The sequence below is a fragment of the Onychostruthus taczanowskii genome, unplaced genomic scaffold (assembly GCF_017590055.1).
Source record: "Onychostruthus taczanowskii isolate IOZ18803 unplaced genomic scaffold, ASM1759005v1 scaffold195, whole genome shotgun sequence".
NCBI lineage: Eukaryota > Metazoa > Chordata > Aves > Passeriformes > Passeridae > Onychostruthus > Onychostruthus taczanowskii.
The window spans coordinates 336903-357131 of NW_024499184.1; the positions used below are offsets into that span (position 1 = coordinate 336903).

General features: G+C 56.6%; 2 protein-coding genes across 4 annotated transcripts in view; both read left to right on the forward strand.

Annotated features, from left to right (window-relative positions):
• The window catches only part of PTDSS2 (phosphatidylserine synthase 2), a 29099-nt gene extending 21537 nt beyond the window's left edge, over positions 1-7562 (forward strand). Inside the window, exons 8-12 of the mRNA XM_041402265.1 lie at positions 46-164; positions 837-951; positions 2686-2831; positions 5703-5888; positions 6678-7562. Coding sequence (XP_041258199.1) covers positions 46-164; positions 837-951; positions 2686-2831; positions 5703-5888; positions 6678-6822 — 711 coding nt within the window. The 3' untranslated portion in view covers positions 6823-7562. The remainder of the gene's footprint in view (positions 1-45; positions 165-836; positions 952-2685; positions 2832-5702; positions 5889-6677) is intronic.
• Positions 7563-8338: 776 nt separating this feature from the next.
• On the forward strand, positions 8339-20202 carry SYT12 (synaptotagmin 12). 3 transcript variants are annotated; one of them, XM_041402232.1, is made up of 8 exons: positions 8339-8839; positions 13168-13231; positions 14526-14719; positions 15027-15419; positions 17632-17847; positions 17919-18039; positions 18210-18343; positions 18922-20202. In XM_041402232.1, exons 2-8 carry the CDS (start codon positions 13195-13197, stop codon positions 19093-19095), a joined length of 1269 nt encoding a protein of 422 aa, XP_041258166.1. In that variant the 5' UTR covers positions 8339-8839; positions 13168-13194; the 3' UTR covers positions 19096-20202. The 3 variants fall into 3 exon arrangements, with proteins under 3 accessions (XP_041258166.1, XP_041258165.1, XP_041258163.1); XM_041402231.1 differs by lacking the exon at positions 8339-8839 and adding an exon at positions 10106-10632; XM_041402229.1 differs by lacking the exon at positions 8339-8839 and adding an exon at positions 10106-10262.
• The last annotated feature ends 27 nt before the right edge of the window (positions 20203-20229 follow it).

Below are 20229 nucleotides of genomic sequence, written 5' to 3' on the forward strand. Positions count from 1 at the left end.
TCTAGTGTTCCTTCCCCAGCATCATTCCTGTGTTTCTCCTTCCAGTGGATAATGGATGTGATCTTATGTAACGGGTTAGGAATTTACTGTGGGATGAAGACCCTGTCCTGGCTTTCCTTGAAAACCTACAAGTGGCAAGGGCTCTGGAACATTCCAACCTACAAGTAAGTTGGGGAGGAGGCAACTCCACAGGCACAGCACAAAGGCTGGGCCTCTGTTCAAGAGCTTGGTTGTTCTGTTTGGGTTAATAGGGATTAAAGAACTCCCAGGTGTGACTTCAGGATCCAGGGACTGATTGCTGCAGGGAGGTTTGTTGGAGAAGGTGAATAAAACCTTGTGAGTGGGATTGTTGGAAATACCCCTGTGTGTGTCCCAAACATTGCCTGATGGCTGGGAGTGAGGGCATCCTGTGGAAGTGAGCTTATTTGATGAAATGGTTTAAGGAGGTGCAGGAATGCAAGCTGGCATCATACTCCCATTCACAGCAAGGATCTCTTTGGTCTTTTTGCATTCCCTAGTAACCAGAACTTCACAGGAACTGGGACACTGGGAATTAAAATTTAATAAATCCCTTGTAGTTGTGTACCAGTAATGACCCATCATGCTCTGTAGTGTCTTTGCTGAGCAGAGCTGCTTACAACAGCGGGTGTAGTATATTAAAGCTTAAATTGATAATTAAAATAACAAGCTCAGAGCTAATCTCATTAAGTTGTGATTTTAATGGAGTAAACGGAGGCATTTTGCATATCTGAACTGGTGTCTCAAATGCAAACGCTGCCAGATGCCTCTTGCCTGCTTTCCCTTCAGGCTGCAGAGGTTATTTTGCTTTTTTCCAGAGGCAAGATGAAGAGGATCGTGTTCCAGTTCACCCCCTACAGCTGGGTGAAGTTCGAGTGGAAGCCGGCCTCCAGCCTGCGCAGGTGGCTCGCCGTCTGTGGCATCATCTTCGTGGTGAGGACACCTCTCTGGCCCTTCTGTCCCCTGGTTCTGTCACTCAGGCTGCAGCTCTGGGGGTGTTCCTGAAGCTGAGGCCAGGAGGGATCCCTTCCCAGTGCTGCAGAACAGGGGGCTGTGTCCGTGTCTCTGGGACAGGTGACAGATTCACTGCAGAAGGGGCTGTCCTTGCTTGCTGACCCCTGTTGCTGGCAATGGGAGCAGTATGAGCTGGGATCTTCGTGTTCTCAGCAAGCTGCTGCTCCCCAAAGCACTGGCTGTGGGTGAAAGTAGCTCAGATCCTTCAGTTTTTTGCAGGTACAGGTCACATTACAGCTGGAAGGGGCTGTATCCAAGGCCTCAGGCTCCTCTGAGCTCACTCCTGAAGCACAGATCTGCTTAAATCATTCAATTCTCCTAGAATTTTTTTTTTTTTTTTTTACATTTCACAGCACACACAGCACCTGAGTGGGTGGAATTGTTTTATGCTGGGAATGCAGCATCTGAAATTCATACCAGTGCCTGTGAAACTGAACTTGTCACCCACGTGACACTGATAGGGAGGGTAAACTGGGCAGTTTAAATGCCTTTTTCCCACTTCTGCCTCTTTGCCAGCCAGGGGACTTTGGCCTTTGTGCCATCCATGGGATGTCACTTTGCTCTGAGCAATTGAAACTTATCTCAGCCCAGCAGCTGTGAAATTTAACTAAATCCATGCCGCTGACACTCGTGGTGATCCAGGGGCACTGGGCATGACCCAGGTTCAGTGGCACAGGACAGAACTCTTGTTTTTTGCCAGAACAAACTCCCAGCACCTGATTCCTGCTGCAGGACACATTGGCCAAACTCATGTGGCACACCAGGCCTGCTCTGTGGGAGGCCTAAAAGAGTATAAATAAAATGGATGTTTCCCCCAAAAGGTTGCTGGTTGCACCCTGGAGAAATGGGGTGTCACAGAGATCCCAGTGAGTTCATACTGGACTGTGGGATTATGCTTAAAACAGTGTAAATAAAATAGATGTTTCCCCAAAACGTTGCTGGTTGCAACCTGGAGAAAAGGGGTGCCACAGAGATCCCAGTGAGTTCATACTGGACTGTGGGATTATGCTTCTTTTAGCACATCCCAGCTTCAGCTGACAGGTTCTGAGCAGCTTTAGGTTCTGGCTCACTCCTTGGGTTTCAGCAAGGCTTAATGCCCTTTGTTGTCACTTCTTTTGAAGTGACAGTCTGGTGTCTCTCTGCTCCCTTAAGCACATTGCCAGGGCAGCTGCTCCAGAGAACGTTTTGCTCTTAATTTATAATCAACTTTCCCAAGCTGGCTTTGAGGGTGAGTTTGCGTAACTGAGGAGGAACAACCCAGCCCAGCCCCCCAGGATGTGCAGCTCGTGCCTCTTGTTATGGTGGGGCTCCCTCAGCTGGATTTTGAAGGACAGGGAGAGGAAAAGCTGTGCTTTTAGGATTGGCCCTCAGTGTTTGTGCGGGTAGTTTGGGCTCTTTGTTTGAAGTTCAAAACCTTGCTTGAAATTTGAGGTACTGCTTGTCCAGTTTTTTGTTGTGATTTTTAGTGCCTCTTCCAGAGTAGAGGAAATGTTTAGAAACCCATTTGGTTTTGGGTTGGTGCTGGTGGTTCACTCAGTGATACTGAGCAGGGCTGAGAAATGCACAGGGGGAGCCATCCAGGGAGAGGGGGGGGCACTCCAGGCTGCATCCCGTGGTATTTTCCAAATGTAATTCCAGTGTCCCTCCTCCCAGTTTTTATTGGCAGAGCTGAACACGTTTTACCTGAAGTTCGTGCTGTGGATGCCCCCTGAACACTACTTGGTGCTGCTACGCCTCGTGTTTTTTGTCAACGTGGGAGGAGTGGCCATGAGGGAGATCTACGACTTCATGGACGACCCGTAAGCCCCACCTCTCTGTACTTCCCATGTCGAGCTCCACGTGCTTTGTTTTGAACTTGCTCCAGCTTGCTGGCATCCATCTCGGGCACCAGTTCAGTTCAGCTTGTCAGGGACAAAAAAGGCCTAATCCCAAAGCATCCGCTTCGTGTTCCTTTGTTTTGGAGGTACCACTCTCACTCCCCCTGGTCAGAGAGCAGCTGTTGTTGAGGGCATTGTGTGTGTGCGCTGTGTTAACCTCGGTGTCTGGTAAATGATCTCTCTGTGGAGAAGGGAATGTGGAAATGAGCTGGAGTGCCCCTGGCTCGTGGGCAGGGGAGCGCTGCGCTCCAATTCCAGACCGAGAGCCAGGAACTGCAGTCCTTGGATGTGCCCTCTGGGGACATCGGGGCCCAGACTAAAAAAATGTCGTTCTTAAAGGCACTTCTTTCCTTGAGCCTTCTTCCCCCTGCCCCTCTGGAGCTCTCCTGGCATCCTCTTGCAGGTCAGAGGCCCTCAGCAGCAGGATGTGCTGCAGGTGAGGCACCACACACAGCAGTGCATGTACTTGAGACTGTTCCCACCTCAGCATCATATTTGTCCTTGCTGCTTTTGTTTCTGCAGACCATGTGAGAGCTGAGAAAGCTTTGTTCTCAAAATCACCTTTTCTTTTAATGTCACAACCTGCCTGAGCCCACATCCTCAGCCTAAGGCACCGCCTGGCTTCCAGGGGTGTTCATTGTCTGTCGCTGACCAACACAAAAAAGTGTCTGTGTTCAGAATTTAGGGTTCCAACATGGTCTGAAGATCAGTTTCCCTTGCAAGGCTTTGACTCCTAGAAGTGGGAAGAAGGGCCAGCCCACATTGCTTAGTCGGAATTCAGGACATTCCGCAGGGGCAGGATGCCCTGCCCTTGGTGTTGGACCTACTGGTTTGGGACGTGCCTCCAACTCACAGGTAAGAAGAGTCTCTGCCTTGCTGCTGAGCTCCTCTCCTTAGCACCATTCATCTTCTTGTGTCGGGGTTGCAAAAGCTCCTTTGCCCTCTGTCCAACCACGTGGCATAACACTGGAATTGGGGAGAGCCATCCCTGGCCAGTGCCTTATCTATCCCTGGCTCCGATTGTCACTGTTCTTTCCACGAGCCGGAGCGGCTGATCCCGAGCTGCGCATCCCTGGCACTGCCACCACCTCCCGCCGTGTTCCCTGCTGGGGGAGGTGACTGTCCTCACATCCTGGGGTTCCTGGCTCTGCTTGAATGCCCCCCAGAGCTGACATTAGGCTACTCCTGCAGAAGGGCAGAGCTGAGCTGAGCTCTTACCTGGTACCTTCTCTGCGGAGGGTTTTGTGAGTCCTTCCTGCATTCCAGGCCATCCAGGCAGAGAGGATCTGCCCCCATTTACCAGCTTCACTTTGCACATCATTTCAAGCCAAGGATCCTTCGGGATTCTTCCTATGGTGTTGTAGGGGAAGAGCAGGGGAAGTGTGATTTGCTCCATGGTTGTATTTACAAAAGTCAGTGCATTATTCCTGCTGGGAAGAGCAGGCTGTACCAGAGGCTCCTGGCTTACATTGCATGGGAAACCTTGCTGACCTTTTCCTTTTGGAAACTCTTAATGCTCAAAGATTGGAAACTTCCATTGCCCTTCCTTGACAGAAGTGTGGCTCACTGCCTTGTCTGGTGGTGCTGGGATTATCTGGGATGAACTGAGGAGGTCTCTTCAGCCAGCCCTGCAATGCTGGGTCTAGAAAGCAGTGGAATTCCAACGTGAAGAATTCTTTTTCTCATTCAGCATTCTGAGTATCAGCAGGCAGTTCTGGGGCTTTGCTTGCAGGACCTTGGGCTGAGCATGGTGACAATGTAGTGCCTGGAATTGTGGTAGTCCCAGAAGAGGGATGAAGCCTTGTCCAGCCCTCACACACCACACGTTGCCTCTGAGTTCCCAAGGACTGGGTGTGTGAAATGTTCCTGACCAGGAGTGTCTTGATGCATTTGTAGCATTTGACCTAGTCACACATTCCTAATGGAGCCTTCCTCTCACCTCCAAGGACTCTGCATCAAGGCCATGAATTTTTATCTCCTTCATCAAAAGAAAAATCTTTCACATCTTTCCTGAGTATTAGGGCAGGAAACCAGCTCTCTTCCTCGGCAGCCTTAGGGGCTGCCCAGCTCTTGTGTTGGGGTTATCTTTGATTCTGTTGTCAGAGAAAGGATGGCAGAGGAGGAAGCAGCCCAGCAGAGCAGAAAGCTGTCCTTACCATCCCAGCAACTGGAATTCCCTGTGAGAGATCTGCTGCTTCTCTTTTCATCTCTCTGCCTGTGGGTTAGGGCTGGTCTCTGCCCATTTAATCTGTCACCACCTGGAGCAGTTTCTGCAGCCCTTTCATCCGAGCTGATCCAGGCAGGATACCTTTTAAGAAGGAATGCACTCATCCCTTCTGATCAGCACTCACCTACATTTGATTTATTCTGTATTTTTTTCCCAGTGTATTTGGATGGTTTGGTGTAGCTTGACCTACACTTTGGTCTCAAATATGGCTCTGGGTGCCATGTGTGAGAAGCTCCTGTTTGGAGCCATACCCTGGACATCAGCTGATCTCAGGCTGGTCAGAGAATGGTTTCATGTGGATTTACCTGGCAATGGGGACACTTTGCTGCATTGTGTGGTGGTGAAGTTTAACTTGTCTCGCTTTTAGAGCCTCTGAGAGGAAACTGAATTAACACAGACGTGAAAGTGTCATCCTGCAGAGCCTTAGTGCATGTGTGATCTGAACCAGACTTGTAGGACTGTGCCAAGCTGAATGAAATCACTGTCCCAGCTGTCTTTTTGTGCAGATTTCTCCACATCCCAAATTTTACAGCAATGAGATGTTTTTGTCTGTGTTTCTCCTGCAGGAAGTTCCACAAGAAGCTGGGCCAGCAGGCCTGGCTGGTTGCTGCTATTACTGCCACGGAGTTCCTGATCGTCGTCAAGTACGATCCCTACACGCTCACCCTCTCCCTGCCCTTCTACATCACCCAGTGCTGGATCCTGGGGATTATCCTGGTGCTCACCTGGACAGCCTGGCGCTTCTTCATCCGGTGAGTGGGGCTGCATTTGGGGCTGCCCAGGGTTTTAGCAGGATTTGTTCAACCCCTGTCCTCAAATGTGCTCCCTGAGACTGGCTGGGGAGAGAGCACGGCTCTCCTGGGTGGGTGCAAGTTCTGAAATAAACAGGGAGCTCCCTGGGGCTGATCCTGGCAGTTTCCTGTCTGGATCATGGAAAGCAGCTGCACAGGGCCTAGGGAATTAGCAGCCTTCCAGTTTTGGAAGGGACCCACAAGGAAGCTGGAGACGGACTCTGCATATCAGGGGCTGGAGGGACAGGACAAGGGGGAATGGCTCTGCACTGACAGAGAGCAGAGTTAGGTGTGGTCTGGGGAAAAATAAGGGTAGTGAGACCTTGGCACAGGGTGCCCAGAGAAGCTGTGGCTGCCCCTGGATCCCTGGCAGTGTCCAAGGCCAGGCTGGACAGGGCTTGGAGCAGCCTGGGACAGTGGAAGGTGTCCCTACCCATGACAGGAGGTGGAATGGGATGGGCTTTAGGATCCCTTTTAACCCAAAGCATTGCACAGTTGTTTGAGGTGCAGTGCTGTGTGGAGGGGGCAGCAGTGGCTTCTCCTGCAGGATTGGCTGTTGTGCTCTGGCAGTGGTGGGAAGAGCCAGGACACCAGGCAGAAGCACAAACTGCCAGTGAATCAGTGCCATCAGCAATTGCAGAAATGCCCAGCCAGAGGCTCCAGTGAGTTGTTATCCCCAGGAAGCTCGCGCAGAGGGGTTCCCGTGCCGTTCCTCCTGCAGGCTGGAGCTGTGTGCCGTGTGTGTTGCAGGGACATCACCCTGCGGTACAAGGAGATCCGGCGGCAGAAGCAGGAGCACAGGCACGACAGGGACAAATGCCTGAGCAACGGGGATGGACACTCAGCCCTGCTGGATGAGCCCAACGGGAGCAAGCTCCGGGAGAGGAAGCTCTGAGCACGGACACGGGGCTGACAGGAACTCATGGTGCCCGAGCGGGCCTGGTGCACGGTCCCAACCTTATCCTACCTAACTCCTCATTGTCCTTGTTAGCGTTCCAGCGTGTGGGAATCCTCGCGGGGAGGATGGCACTGACACAGCCCCCCTCTCTCCTTGTGTCACCAGGGCAGGGCCAGAGGAAGCCTGTGTGGAGGGAGGTCAGTGCTGACCCCGCACAGGTGCTGTGTGTCTTCCTGGGAACCAGGTGTGGAGATGGGGCTCAGAGCACGGCACACAGGGATCTGCTGCTCCGCTCCCAGGGAACCCAGAGCTCCGTGGGGCGTTTGGGCATTAGCAACACTTGTTCTGGAGTGAACAGAGACCAGGCACGGGAAATGAATTCTGCTCTTCCTGCTGGAACTACCTGGGGCTGTGGAGGAGGATTGGGTGAAGCGTTCGGCGAGGTGACCGCGGGCACCCGGGGACGTGTGGCCAAGCTGCGTTCCTTGCACAGGATGTACCACGCTGCGCTGCTGTTCCAGCCCCTCCGCGGGGCATCCCTCTGACTTCCAACATCCTGGAGCGGCCTGCGGCACGTGGGTGGTGTGTCCCAGCTCTGGGGAGACTGACAGCTTCTCCTTAGCTCTTATTTTTAATTTCTCTTTTAGTCTCGGTCATCTCTTAAATGTAAGGGAAGGTGAAGTGGGAAAGGTCAACCTGCCTTCGCTCTGCGGAGTAAAACGTGTCACAAGCAGAAACCGGGAGTGTCCCGTCAGTCTGGAGTTCTTTGCTTTATCCTCTGCTGGGTTTGTGTCCTCACTGCTGGGGGTTTGTTTTGGGGTCTGACAGGGGCACGTCAGGCTCTGCCACCCTTTGTCACTGCCCTATTCCCTCCAGGATAGCTCCAGAGTGAGCTGATCCCTGCAGTGTCACACCCCCATCCCTGTCCCCCTGCCACCAGCAAGCCCAGGCCAAGCGTGTCCCTGGCACAGCACAGCCAGGGAGCATCCTGAGCCAGGCACTGTTTCTGCTGGTGACTCAGCATCCTGGAGAGGGAATTGGAAGCCTGGGCAGCTTTGTTTCCCCAGGTCATTATTCCAAAATGTGAGAGCTCCACTAATCCACATGGATTCTGTACCCTCTGCTCCGAGCCCTCGCGTCGCTGTCCCGGGCATTGACGTCACCCTGTCACTGCTTAATCCAATCTGGCCGTGTTTCAGGGAAGTGTTTATCCAGAAGAAAATGACACAAACACCACAGTACAATTCCGAGTGCAACCCCAAACTTCTGAAGTGGCAGGGGCTTGCAGAGCTGCTGCCCAGCACAATGTGGGTTTTTAATCTGGTTTTGTCTCGTACGGGAATGACAGCCAACATCTATCTGCATTTCTCCCAGCTTTAGTTGGTCAAATGCTTTCCACCTATAAAAAGTGGGCGGTGGGAAGTTGGGAATCCCCAGTTGGGGAGGTGGCCAGGTGACACAGGGAGACTTGTCACTGCACCCCCTCCCAAAGGGCCACTTACCTGCGCTGGCAGCACCTGGTGAGGAATGTCCAGAAAGATCGGGGAGCTTTGACCTCATACGCGAACCACTGACTCGTCTGTCTGCATCCAAGGGATCCCAGGGACAGTCTGGATCCTGTCCATGTAGTTCTGTGTGCTAGTGTGTCCTTCAGGGCAATGTGTGCCTGTGAGTCCTCTCTTGTCACCTCACACACAGAGCCAGGGGGCTGAGGGGGAGCTTGGGCCGTGTCCAAGTTTTCAGGGAAAAAGGTGGGCTTTTGTCATTGCATACCCACCTGGCTTTAGGAATCCTTTTGTGATTGTCTGGGAGCAGTGCTCAAAGCAGCCTCCTAGGGAGGAGGTGGAAGGAAGCCAAGATTCCTCATGGGAATAACGTTTGGTGTGGCTAAAATGGGATGCTGTGAGAGGGCAGAGGTGGCCAGCTCCTGCTTCCACACACAGGAGTGTCCAGCTCACCTGGAGCAGGTCTCCCACCTGTGGTCACACCAGTTTCATGGAGAGCTTGGCCAAAGGTAAGTGTTGGCTTTAAAAAGGAGGAGTTTTTAATAGGTGAGTTGGTGTCTGTGTGAGGCTGGATGAATCCAGGTGCCCACCTTGGGAATTTCCAGACCTCAGCCTGATCCAATCCCATCTGAAGCAGCCTTAGGGGTCACTTTTGCCCAGAGTCTGGAGTGGTGAGCAGGAGGGTGCTGGGTCCTGAGCTGTCCTGTAGAGGGACATCCTGCCACATCCCTGGGGATGCAGAGGAGCTTTGGGAAGTGGGCAAGGACCATGGCCTGCTCTTTTCCAGCTGTACCCAGAGGAAGAGCCAGGAAGCCTCATGGAAAGGAGCCTTGGCTGCTCTCCCACCCAGGCAGCATTTTTTTTGTACAAAACTTGTGTTTTCTCCCTGAAAATGAACTTCTACCAGGAAATCATGGGAGCATCTCCCACTGCTGCCCTCCCTGGGTCTTTCCAGAGCAGGGAGCCTGCAGCCAGCACTGAGCTGGCCCCGTGGCTGGATGTGGGTGTTCCTGGGAATTACAGGTCCTCTGGAATGTCACAATGCTCCATGGCCTCTGGCCCCACCTTTTCTCAGGTTGTGTGGGTGGTTTTTTTCCCCCCAAAATCATAATTATTCCATTTTATCCAAGGAAAGTGTTTCTCCTGTTGTCTGAAATGCTCCTTGCTGCCCTGGAAGTCTCCTGACATGAAGGTGAGGTGGCTGAAACCATGGGTGTGAGGGCAGGGAAAGGGAAGATCCCACAGGAGGGTGTGAAGGCACAGTCTTCCAGTGGTTGTGGTGTGGTGGGCATGGAGCCAAACTGTCCAAGGGGCTTTTGGGACCAGACCCCAAAAGGTTCCACTTTCTGCTGTGGAGGGAGAGGGATCTGATGTTTTTTTAGGAAGATCCAAAGCCAAGACCTTGCTGGACAGCCCTAGGTGTCCCCATGGCAGGAGGGACACAGCTGGAAGCTGTTTGGGACAAGGGAGAACCCAAGGATTCAGCTTTGGGGTGGTGATCCAGAGAACCCAAGGGGCTCTGCAGCCTTTGAGGGACAAGGGGAGGGGATGTGGGACCCCATGGAGAGAAACACTCATCAGAGTCCATGGGAAGGAGCAGCTGGAGATGCAGAGGGGTGGACCAGGGAGTCCCTGGGAGGTGGGATTTGGGGAAGCCTGGTATGGCCAAGCACACAGCAGAGGGTCTCTGGTGTGGGATGAGGGATCTGGCATCGTCCCTCCTCACTCATGGCTGGGATTTGGGGTGCGTTTGCAGGGGTTTGAGGTGAATTTTGTTGGTGTTTTTTTATGGCAACTTCCTCAGGGAAGCTGGGAGCCTGGCAGGCAAACCAGAGCGAGAGAGCCCAGGCTGTGCCGGGGGCTTCGGGCTGGGCTGGGCCAAGCCCCGGGGAGGGTCTGGCGAGCGCAGAGACCGCCCAGCTCATGGCACGGGTGAGCGGCGGCTCCGCCCCGGGCTGGGCTGGGCGAGGGAGCGGAGCCGCTCCCGGTCCCGCACCGCCGGGAAGCATCCCGGATCCATCCCGGGTCCATCCCGGGTCCCGGGGCTGCCCTCTGGACCCGCAGGGACCCCCGGGCAGCGGCGGGGGGCCGGGAGCATCGCGGGCTTGGGGAGACCCGTGGATCCCGGGGCTGAGTGGGGACCCCCGGGCGGCGCGGGGGGCTCTGCCCGGTCCCCACCGCCGGCCGGGCGGGCCCCGGGGGTCGCAGGGTCCCCCCTGCCCCGTGGGAGCGGACAGAGCTCGGCGGATGCCGGGGCCGCCCGGGGGTCCCCGCAGATCCCTGAGGATTTGTACCTGTGCAGGTAAAGCGCGGGGGGCGCCGGTTTGGGTGGGATGTGTCCCCTGTGGGGGGGGCTGGGGAGGCGATGGGTGAGAGCAGAGCCCAAATCCTTCTGTTCTGGCAAGTTTGGGATGCGTCTTTATCGGTGCCAGGAGCAAACTCCATCCCGGTTGTGTGCCCTGCGGATGGAGGGCGGGCAGGGCTGGAAGGGGCTGGCAGAGCAGCGCTGCAGGAGCGGCACCAGCGCGGAGCTGAGCTCAGCCCTGGGGCAGGACAGGGAGGCAGGATGAGCAGGGAGATCGCTGGAACCTGGGCTGGGACGTTTGGGGACTGCAGCGTGCTCGGGGGGTCACAGCCAGGCTGCTCCAGGCGCTTTGGGAACAGCAGTTGGGGTTTCTGTGCCTGTGGCCTTGGCAGCAGCGAGGTGACAACCCCATGAGTACTGGGGGACCCCCTTTTCCGGGGGGACAGGTGGCTTTGATGCTGTTTTTCTCTCCCTCGTTGAGCTGTTTCATTGTCCCTCCAAGCAGGAAAAGGGACCTGAGCTCTGCAGCAGCTCCCAGGGAAAATGAAGCTGCCCTGGCTCTGGGGTGTTGGGATGGATGGAGAGGGCTCTGCACCCCAAAGCTGGGACTCTGCACCCCTTTCTGGGGCTCTGCACTCCAAACCAGGGCTCTGCAGCCTGTCTTGAGGTCTGGAGGTGAAAAACCCATCAATCCCTGTGCTGGCAGCAGCAGGAGAGCGGTGCCCCTTCCCTTCCCAATGCCTCAGGCTTGATTTCCCAGGGATTTGAGCAGCAGGTCAGGGGGATGTCAGAGCAGCTCGGTGCAACGCTCCAGGGAAGAGCTCAGTTAACAAAAAAAAGCCATAAATCCTTCCCCGAGCACTTCCACCCCCGTTTCCTCGCTCAGGAGTGATTGATGCTGTTTTCCTAATAGGAAAATACCTCTGGGTTTCATCCCAGTGCTGAGCACTGCAGTCTCTTTCCAGGTGATGCCTTGGAAATCTGCTTAACTTGCTGCTTAGAGCTCATTAGAGAGGGAGGTTTTGGGGAGAGAAGCTCTGAAAGGAAAGAAAAACTAGAAATTCCTTTTTATTTCTAGAAGAAATTGGGAAGAGATTGAGGGGGTTTAAAGGGGATGTTTGTCCTCCTGCAGGGAAAGTCAGTCCTGAAAACTTTGCAGTTCTCATATTAAAAATAACTGGGAATCAGGGACAGGATCAGAGCACCTTGCTTGGGCACAGGGGCTTTTTGGGGCAGAAAAAGAGGCAGTTTAGGCTAAATTTCCATCATGTTGCTCTGTTAAGATGTCAGTTTTCAGCACTCAACAGCAAAGTGGGCCTTGAGCTGAGCTGAGCCCATGGCATGAGCTCAGCACGTTCCCAGCCAGGGCAGGACGTTTTATCCATTGCACAGGAGATTTGTGCCAGAGGGGGGAGGTGGGGAGGACCTGGGCATGTCCCAGCCCCATCCCAGCATCCCTGTCACTTTGGGGTACATTCAGGGCTCCCCTTCCTCCATCTCCATCCCAAGGATGGGCCACGTGCCCATGCAGAGGGGGCCAGGCCAGCACAGCTGATATTCCATGCCATGAAATTCCCACTTTTGCCTGTTAAAATGCAAGCCTGGATGGTTTTGGGGGGAGTTGATCACCCCCACCCAGTGCCTGAGAGCACCCAAGGGAGCTGGAAGGTGGGGCCCAAACATTGCAGAACCCTCTGGCTGAGGCCAGTCCAGCTCTGAGCGGGCTTTGGGAATTCTGGAGAAGGGCTGGGGGGCTCTCAGGGAGGTGTGGGGGGGTTTGGGTGCAGTGCTGAGGTTGTGTCCCCAGGGGCTTCTCACCAGCTCTCCATGGTCTGTGATTCCCCGGCATGGATGCCAGGGAAGAGGGGGTGCTGGTCAGTTCCCGTCGGATTTGCTTGTGGGTGTTTTTGGGGATCCCAAACTCCCCTTTTCATAGCAGGAGTAGCTGGCTCGGATAAATCCCCCTCAGCATCCATGGTGCCTGTGCTGGGATCTGCCTGGGAGAGCAGCTTCCTTTCGACTTGACTGGGAAAAACCTCTTTTGAGGGGGAAGGCAACAGGGCTTTCCTACTGCAGGAGCTGATTCCTGGGGAAGAACATCCCCTAAACCCCACAGTGACCCCAAAATGGGAGAATGGGGCTGCCCCTCCTCGGCTGGGCCCAGGGCAAAGCCTCGGGAGAGGCTGGGAAACTGCAGGAGGCAAAGGAAGATTTCAGCTGGAAAAGCAGCAGAGGGCTTTGAGGGCTCCTGGAGGGGGGATTCCGCACACAGAGAGGTTGGGAATGCGGCCTGTTTAAAGGATGCCGTGGTCAATGGAGCGGCTCTGCCCCTTCCCGAGGGCTCCCGTCCCTCCTTCAGCTCCTGCCGGTGGCTGAGAGGCTTCAGCGCGTTTGCTCGGCGCCTGCGAGGGGAGCCAAGGCCGGGAGCGATGGAGGGGGAGAAGTGATGGAGCGTCCCTGCTGGAAAATCACAAGGCGTTCGGTTTTTGGCTTCTCCCCCTTCGTGCTAACGCTGTGTCTCGCGCATTCCAGGCTGTCCCCTCGCAGGGAGCGTTTGCCATGGACGCTGGGCACGTGAGCAGATCCCGCTTCAGTGGTGAGTCCTCCCCAGGGAGCCGGGAAGGGTTTGGGGCAGAGCTGCTGGCGCTCACACCGAGGTTGTTTTGGGGAAGGGTTGGCTGGTCCTCGCTGCTTTCCATGGGGAGAACCCTCTGCTCCGTGTGCCAGCTAGATATTTTTCCCTAAAGCGAGGGTAAAACCCTTAAAACCTCCAAGTTTTCCAACATGAGTGCTCAGCCCTCAGAAACCGGCAGGAATGAGGGGGATGCAGGTTCCAGTTCAGCTGGGATTTGCACTCGGAGTTCCTCAGAGGTAGGAGCCAGTAAAAGACTATTCTGCTATTTTTATTTTCATTCCAAATTTTGCCCCTCCGCCACAGCAGGAGCCTGGGAGCTCTGGCACGGGAAGCCTCCAACTGCTTCCCACAGCATCCTTGGCCGGGATGCAGGGATAGAGCGGAGCCCTTTGGGGGTTTGGATGAAGCAGGACCCGGGTCCCATCCCAATGTTTAACCTCGGAGACCCCTGTGGGCCGCTCCCGGGATCCAATTCCCAGCTTTGGCTGGGAATACTCAGTTCCTCCTGCTGTTCCGGCTGGAGGAGGGCTGGGGAGAGAGCAGCAGGTTGTCCCTGCGCTCGGATGCCATGTGGGAGTTCAGCCTGGCTTTGGGCTTTTTCCGGCTCCGAAGGAGGGAGCGCTGCGGCGTGGCGGTGCCGGAGGGCTCGGCGGCAGCGCTCCGGGATGAGGAATCCTCTCTTCTCCCCTTCTCCGTGCGGCTCGGGGCGCTCGGTGCCGGTTCGGCGCGGCGGCGATGGAGGGAGGCTCTGCAATGCAGCACGATCCGCTCGCAGCCGAGCCCGCCGCTCCCTCCCCGCCCGCTCCGGCGGCGCCCGCGGGGCTCTGCCGCTTTCCAGCAGCTTTTCCGTTTGGTTTTTCCCTTCTCCCGGCTTTTCCTGGCATCCCCGGGCAGCAGCCGAGCCGAGGGCGATGCAGATGTGCGCTGGGCACATCTGTCAGTGGGACAGAGCAAAGGCACCCCCGGCACCTGGGGGATGACACAGCCACTCGCTGGGAAGCGGGGCTGGGACACGGGAGAACTTCGTGTCCCGGGAAAGCCGAGCCGGGGCTGTCGTTTTCTGGCTGGCAGAGCCTCTGCCCGACGCCTTTGCAGCCAGCCGGGTGGGAGCTGCGGTTTGCCCGCTGCCCGGCCCATCCCATCCTCGGAGCTTGGAGCCGAGTTCCCGAGCCGAGGCTGAAGGCTCCTTCCCGGGGCTGTCACCAGCTCCTTCCCGGGGCTGTCACCAGCTCACGGAGCCCCCTGTCCCCTGCAGTGGCCTCCAGCCCGCCGCGGTGGGAGATCGGGCTCTACGCCGCCGGCGCCTTGGCGCTGCTGGGAATCGCAGCCATCAACCTGTGGAAGCTCTGGCGCTCCGGGAGCTACCCGGCCCCTTCCCCCTTCCCGAACTATGACTACCGGTACCTGGAGCAGAAGTACGGAGCGGCGTGCCCGGACATCAGGAACAAGGTAAGGGGGGAAGCCGCGTCTGTCTCCTTCCCTTTGCGGGATGCTGGAGGGGTGGGAATGTCTCCTGGATCCCCTCGCGGGGTGGAACAGCCACAGGCAGCAACCTGGTGCTGCTGGAGCTTTTTGGGGGGATCGCTGGAGCTGGGAGCTGCGGGAAGCTCTGGGCTCGCTGCCGCGGCAGCTTGAGGCCAGGCAGGGGCCGGGATGTATCCAAGGAGGCGCCGGAGAAGCCCAGCTGTCCGGCTCGGCACGGAGGGATGGGGTGGAATGGGATGGATGGCAGCGCCTGCTCTCCTTTCCCTGGCAGCGAGGGCTGGCCCCGGGCTCGCAGCGGGCACCAGGCCGGAGCTCTTCATCCCGAAAGAGCAGCCTGAGGGCAGAGGACACCTTGGAGAGCATCCAGGAGCTGGGCAGCCTGGAGCTGATGGGCAGAGACCTGGGCCTGGCCCACTACGGCCCCCTGCGGAAATCCATCTCGGCCGACTCCCTCAACTCCATCTCGTCCATCGGGAACAACTTCGGGCAGGATTTCACGGTGGGGCAGGTGGAGGTGTCCATGGAGTACGACGGGAGGGCGGCCGCCCTGCACGTCATGCTGCTGCAGGGCAAGGACCTGCTGGAGAAGGAGGACGCGCGCTTCGAGTCCTGCTTCATGCGGATCAGCCTCCTCCCGGCCGAGCAGATCGTCGGCATCTCCCGGGTGAGCCCCCCCTCCCCAGCCAGAGCCCCCCAGAGCCCTGTGCACACCTGGGTTGTCCGGGGGTTTTGGGCAGCAGCGTCCCTTGGCCTCATTCCCCAAGGAAGTGGTGGGGTTTGGGAGCAGGGAGCCACAGGCATGCCCGGATCAGGAATGGCTGGCACAGGATCTGGGGGATATCAGCTCCCCAAGGCAGCTGTGGGGTTTGGGAGCAGGGAGCCACAGGCATGCCCGGATCAGGAATGGCTGGCACAGGATCTGGGGGATATCAGCTCCCCAAGGCAGCTGTGGGGTTTGGGAGCAGGGAGCCACAGGCATGCCCGGATCAGGAATGGCTGGCACAGGATCTGGGGGATATCAGCTCCCCAAGGCAGTCGTGGGGTTTGGGTGCATGAAATTCCAGGCTGGATGTGGTTGATATGAGGTTTTGGGGTGGGTCTCAGCTCCCCACAGCAGTGATGGGATTTGGGAGCAGAGAGCTCTGGATTGGCACAGGACTTTGAGGGTTTGCACATCAGAAATTTGGCAGAGGCAGGAATGTCTCCCTTTGGCTGGGATTTGGGCTGACTTTGTCATCTCCGCGTGTGGCTGGTGGCAAGTTTTCCTGCTTGGCTGACCCTGCTGGGCAAAGGGTGCTGTGGCATGTGGAGGAAGGGGCCTGGGGTGGGATTTGGGTGGCAGTGGCAATTTGGGCAGGTGCTGCTGGTGTCTTCCCATGCCCCACAGTCCCCTGAGTCCCCACAGCAGCCCCAACGCTTTTCCCTCCTCACAAAGGACACAGCAGTGGAAAATCCATGTGGCAGCACTGACAGCCACAATCAGGGTTGGATCTGGTGCAAAACCTCCCTTTTTAAGTGCCTCAAAAGCTGCTTTTGGAAAGCAGGAGCCTCAGTTTTCTTCTAGCAGCTCCTCTATTGCAGAGTCAGTTTGGTTTAATCAGAATATGCCAGCAAGGAGTGGGAATTTGCACCCCATTTGCATCCCACTGGGATGGAGGTGCCTCCATCCCCACAAACTGGCTGCTGCCTCCAAAATATTTCCACAGTGCCCTTTTAGACCATTTTTCCATCCAAATCTCTGGTTCTTTATTTATGCTCTGGAGATATTTATTATTTAGTGTCATTATTTATAATTCACCAGCACAATTTACCTCCTCGGCTGCCCCAAGGCCATGGATAAAGGCCCAGCTGCTTTTTTTCCCAGTGCTTCTGGAGGGTTTTTAAATAGCAGCTCCTGTTTGGTTGTACTTGATCCAGAGCTCCCAAAATGCAGCGTGGGCTGCAGACAGACAGTCTGTAAAATCTGTAGGGCTTTAAAATCTGCTCTTCACACAGAGGAACTTCATTCCCCTGGGAACTCTGGAGGTTGGTGGTATCCAGTGGGAGAGCATGGACTAAGAAGGCAGGAATGGCAGGTGCTGCTTTTGTGTCCTTTATCCCAGGGATGGAGCAGGGCTAGGAGCAGACTGAGACAGGAGAGAGTCCTTGGAGGAGATGAACCCTCTCCTGGGGGGCTTTTGGGGTGACAGAGCCCCACAGAGAGGTCCATACTGCACCCAGATTTGGGTGGCTTTGGGGAGCTGGTGGTTCCACTTTGCTCCAATGCTATCCAGGGCTACAGCTTTCCATCCCATGGGACAAACCCCTGGTTTGCCTGTGACATCTTGGGTGCTGAAACAGGGCTGGAGTAGGGGGGAAAAATCCCTAAATCCATGACTTCAGAGCATTTCCTCTCAGCCAGTTCTTTGGGATCAGCACCCAAATCAGGATGAGCCATGGGAGCTGCTGCTGCCTCTGCTCCCAGGGAATGACCTGACACAGGGACAAGGTCAGCCAAACAGCTCCATTCCCACTGGGCACATTCAGGAATTGGTTCTGCTTGGAGAAGGGCTGGGGGTTACACCTTGTAGCCACAAATCCTGTTGTGTGATATGGCCAAGCTGGATGTGCATCCGCACTCCCAGGGGCTTGGGATATATCTGGGAGCACTGGGCCAACACTGATTCTCTAATTAACAGAATTAACAGGCACTGGGGCAGGTCACAGCCCTGACTTTCACCCCAATGGCCGAGCAGTTGCTGCAGTCAGGTTGGGAATAAATCATCCCAAATGGATGGGGCGTGCCCTGGGGATGCCTCCCTGCAATCCCCACGAGATGGGGCAGAGCAGGGATGCAGCTCCAGGGGTGGCAGGGCTATCCCCCCTTCCCACGGCAGATCCAGAGGAGCTCCTACTCCGTGGCCTTCGACGAGCGCTTCTCGGTGCCGCTGGATCCGGCGGCGCTGGAGGAGAACAGCCTGCGCTTCTCCGTCTTCGGCGTGGACGAGGACGAGCGCAGCGTCAGCACCGGCGTGGCCGAGCTCAAGCTCTCCGACCTGGACCTGGCCACGCGCCCCTTCAACGCCTGGCTCTACCTGCAGGACACCAACAAGGTGAGCCAGGAGCGTCCCGTCTCCCAGCTGGGTTTTGGGACGTTGTGTGCTGACTGTCGTGTGTCCCGCAGGCGGTGGACACGGTGGGGGAGATCCTGCTCTCCCTGAGTTACCTGCCCACGGCCGAGCGGCTCACGGTGGTGGTGGTCAAAGCCAAGAACCTGGTGTGGAGCAATGGGAAGGTGACTGCAGGTGAGGGGGGCTGCAAGGTGGGGTTTGTCCTGATTTATCCCATTTGCTACACGGGGAGTGGCTCCCCGTGAGGACAGACCTGCTGGGAAGGGCCGTCAGAAAGGGTCCCCCCATTTTCTCCACACCGCTGGGGACACGTGGGACTGATCCCTCTACTGCCCTCCGAGCAGATCCCTTCGTCAAGGTGTACCTGCTGCAGGACGGGAGGAAGATCAGCAAGAAGAAGACAGCGGTGAAGAGGGGAGACACCAACCCCGTGTTCAACGAGGCCATGATCTTCTCCGTGCCCGCCATCGTGCTCCAGGTCTGGCGCAGCCCGGGGGTCTGGGGAGGGGGGCACATCCCAGTGCTCCTCAGGCTCCCCAAACCCACTAGTGGGGAGAACCTGGGGGTGTGGGGTTCTGGGGGGTGATCCTGGGAGCTGTGGGTGGGTCTGGTTTGGGATGGATGTGTGGGCGTTGCTGTGGGGTATGTGGATGTGTGGGGGCTGTTTGGAGAGGTGTGGATGTGTGCAAATGGCTGCTGGAGGGGGGATGCGTGTGGGGTGGAACTCTTGGGGAGGATATGGATGTGTGGGTTGGGATACAGCAGGGTGCACAGGTCTGTGGACAGGGCTAAGATGGGTTTGGGGGATGTGGGGTAAAAAGAGGAGGATGTGTAAGTGTGGTGGGTGGGTATTTAGGGATTTGGGGGGCCTTCAAGGACAGGGGGTGGGTTTGAGCAGGGCGGGGGCACAGAGGGCCGTGTGTACGTGGGGTATGGCGGGCTGGGTGATGATGCACGGATGAGCTGGCCTCGTGGGTGCACATCCCATGGAGAGGGCACAGGGACACGCGTCTGGCTGGGTGTGTGTGTGTGTGGTGACAGCCCCGCGCCCGCCAGGAGCTGTCCCTGCGCGTGACGGTGGCCGAGAGCGGCGAGGACGGGCGCGGTGACAACACGGGCCACGTGCTCATCGGGCCGGCGGCCAGCGGCATGGGCACCACGCACTGGAACCAGATGCTGGCCACGCTCCGCAAGCCCGTCTCCATGTGGCACCCGCTCCGCAGGAACTAGGCCGCATCCTGGGGACAGCGGGCCCGCAGCAGGGACTCGGTGACACCCACAAGGCCGAGCTGCCGAGGGGCCCAGAGCACCCGGAGCACGGAGAGAGCGGCTCCGTGGGCACGTTCCGGGTCACCCCCGCACGCGCGGGGCCAGAGCTGCCGGGAAGGAGCCAAATGGACCAAAAGCGGCAGGAACGCCCCCAAACCGCGGCTCCCGAGCGTTCCGCGTGCTCCCAACGGCCTCGAAATCCGCGGAATCCTCAGACGGGGACTCTGAGAGAGGGAGAGGGGGGGATTCCTTTGGAAGGTGGATTTTGGGTGGGAATCGTGAGGGCGGTGACAAAAGCCAGCCTGGCGTGGGTGGTGATCCTGAGGGGATCTTTTGCAGTGACTTTGGTGCGCTGTGCCAGGGTTGGAATGTTTCCAGTGAGAATGGAAAAAGGGAGCAATAAGAGCAGAAAATCAATTGTTACATACGGCTTCTCCTCCCATCTGTTCCCCCACACAGTGAATCCCTGCCCATCTCCACTGCCTGGGATTGGTTTCCAACCACTTGGTTTCCAACTTCTTGGGTTTGAGGTCAGATCCATGCTGGGAATCATCCCCCAAAGGGCCAGTAGGGCCAGGGGCAGCTTTTCCCACCCCAGTCACTTTTCCAACCCAAATTCTCCCTCAGAGTGCTCAGCACAGCACTCCAAATTCCTGCTACTTAACACAACTCTCACAACTGGGGATTGTTTTTTCCAGCCCCAAATCCTGGACTTGGGCTGTGACTTACCCTAGAACTCATTTTATCCAGAATTCAGGCATAGAGAGGAACATTTTAGCCTTGTGGCCCAAGGCAGGTGAGAAAAGTCCCTCATTTTATAATTTTTAAGCCCAACTCCTGTTTCAGAAGGAAGGCAGAGGAAAAGCCTGTGTGGATCCTGTCTGCTGCTGGGCTCTGGCCCAAGCCAGGCTTGGGATTTTTTGGGAGCTAATTCCCACTCTGGTTTGTGGAGGGTGATGGAGCCCCTCATGGCACAGGCTGGAGAGCAGAGGATGCACTGGGGCCACATCCCTCCTTGCCTGGAGCCTTGGCTTTTCCCTGTCTGCAGGATGCTGGTGAGAAGCCAGGCTGGGACTCTGTGCCATGGAATTGGCA

What these genes read in the sequence shown, in the direction of transcription:
- SYT12 (XM_041402229.1), top strand. Translation starts at nt 10,119, where the DNA reads ATGGCAACTTCCTCAGGGAAGCTGGGAGCCTGGCAGGCAAACCAGAGC. An exon ending in GAGCAGATCCCGCTTCAGTG is followed by an intron (nt 13,232 to 14,525) that starts GTGAGTCCTCCC and finishes TGTCCCCTGCAG; the next exon opens with TGGCCTCCAGCCCGCCGCGG. An exon ending in TGCCCGCCATCGTGCTCCAG is followed by an intron (nt 18,344 to 18,921) that starts GTCTGGCGCAGC and finishes CGCGCCCGCCAG; the next exon opens with GAGCTGTCCCTGCGCGTGAC.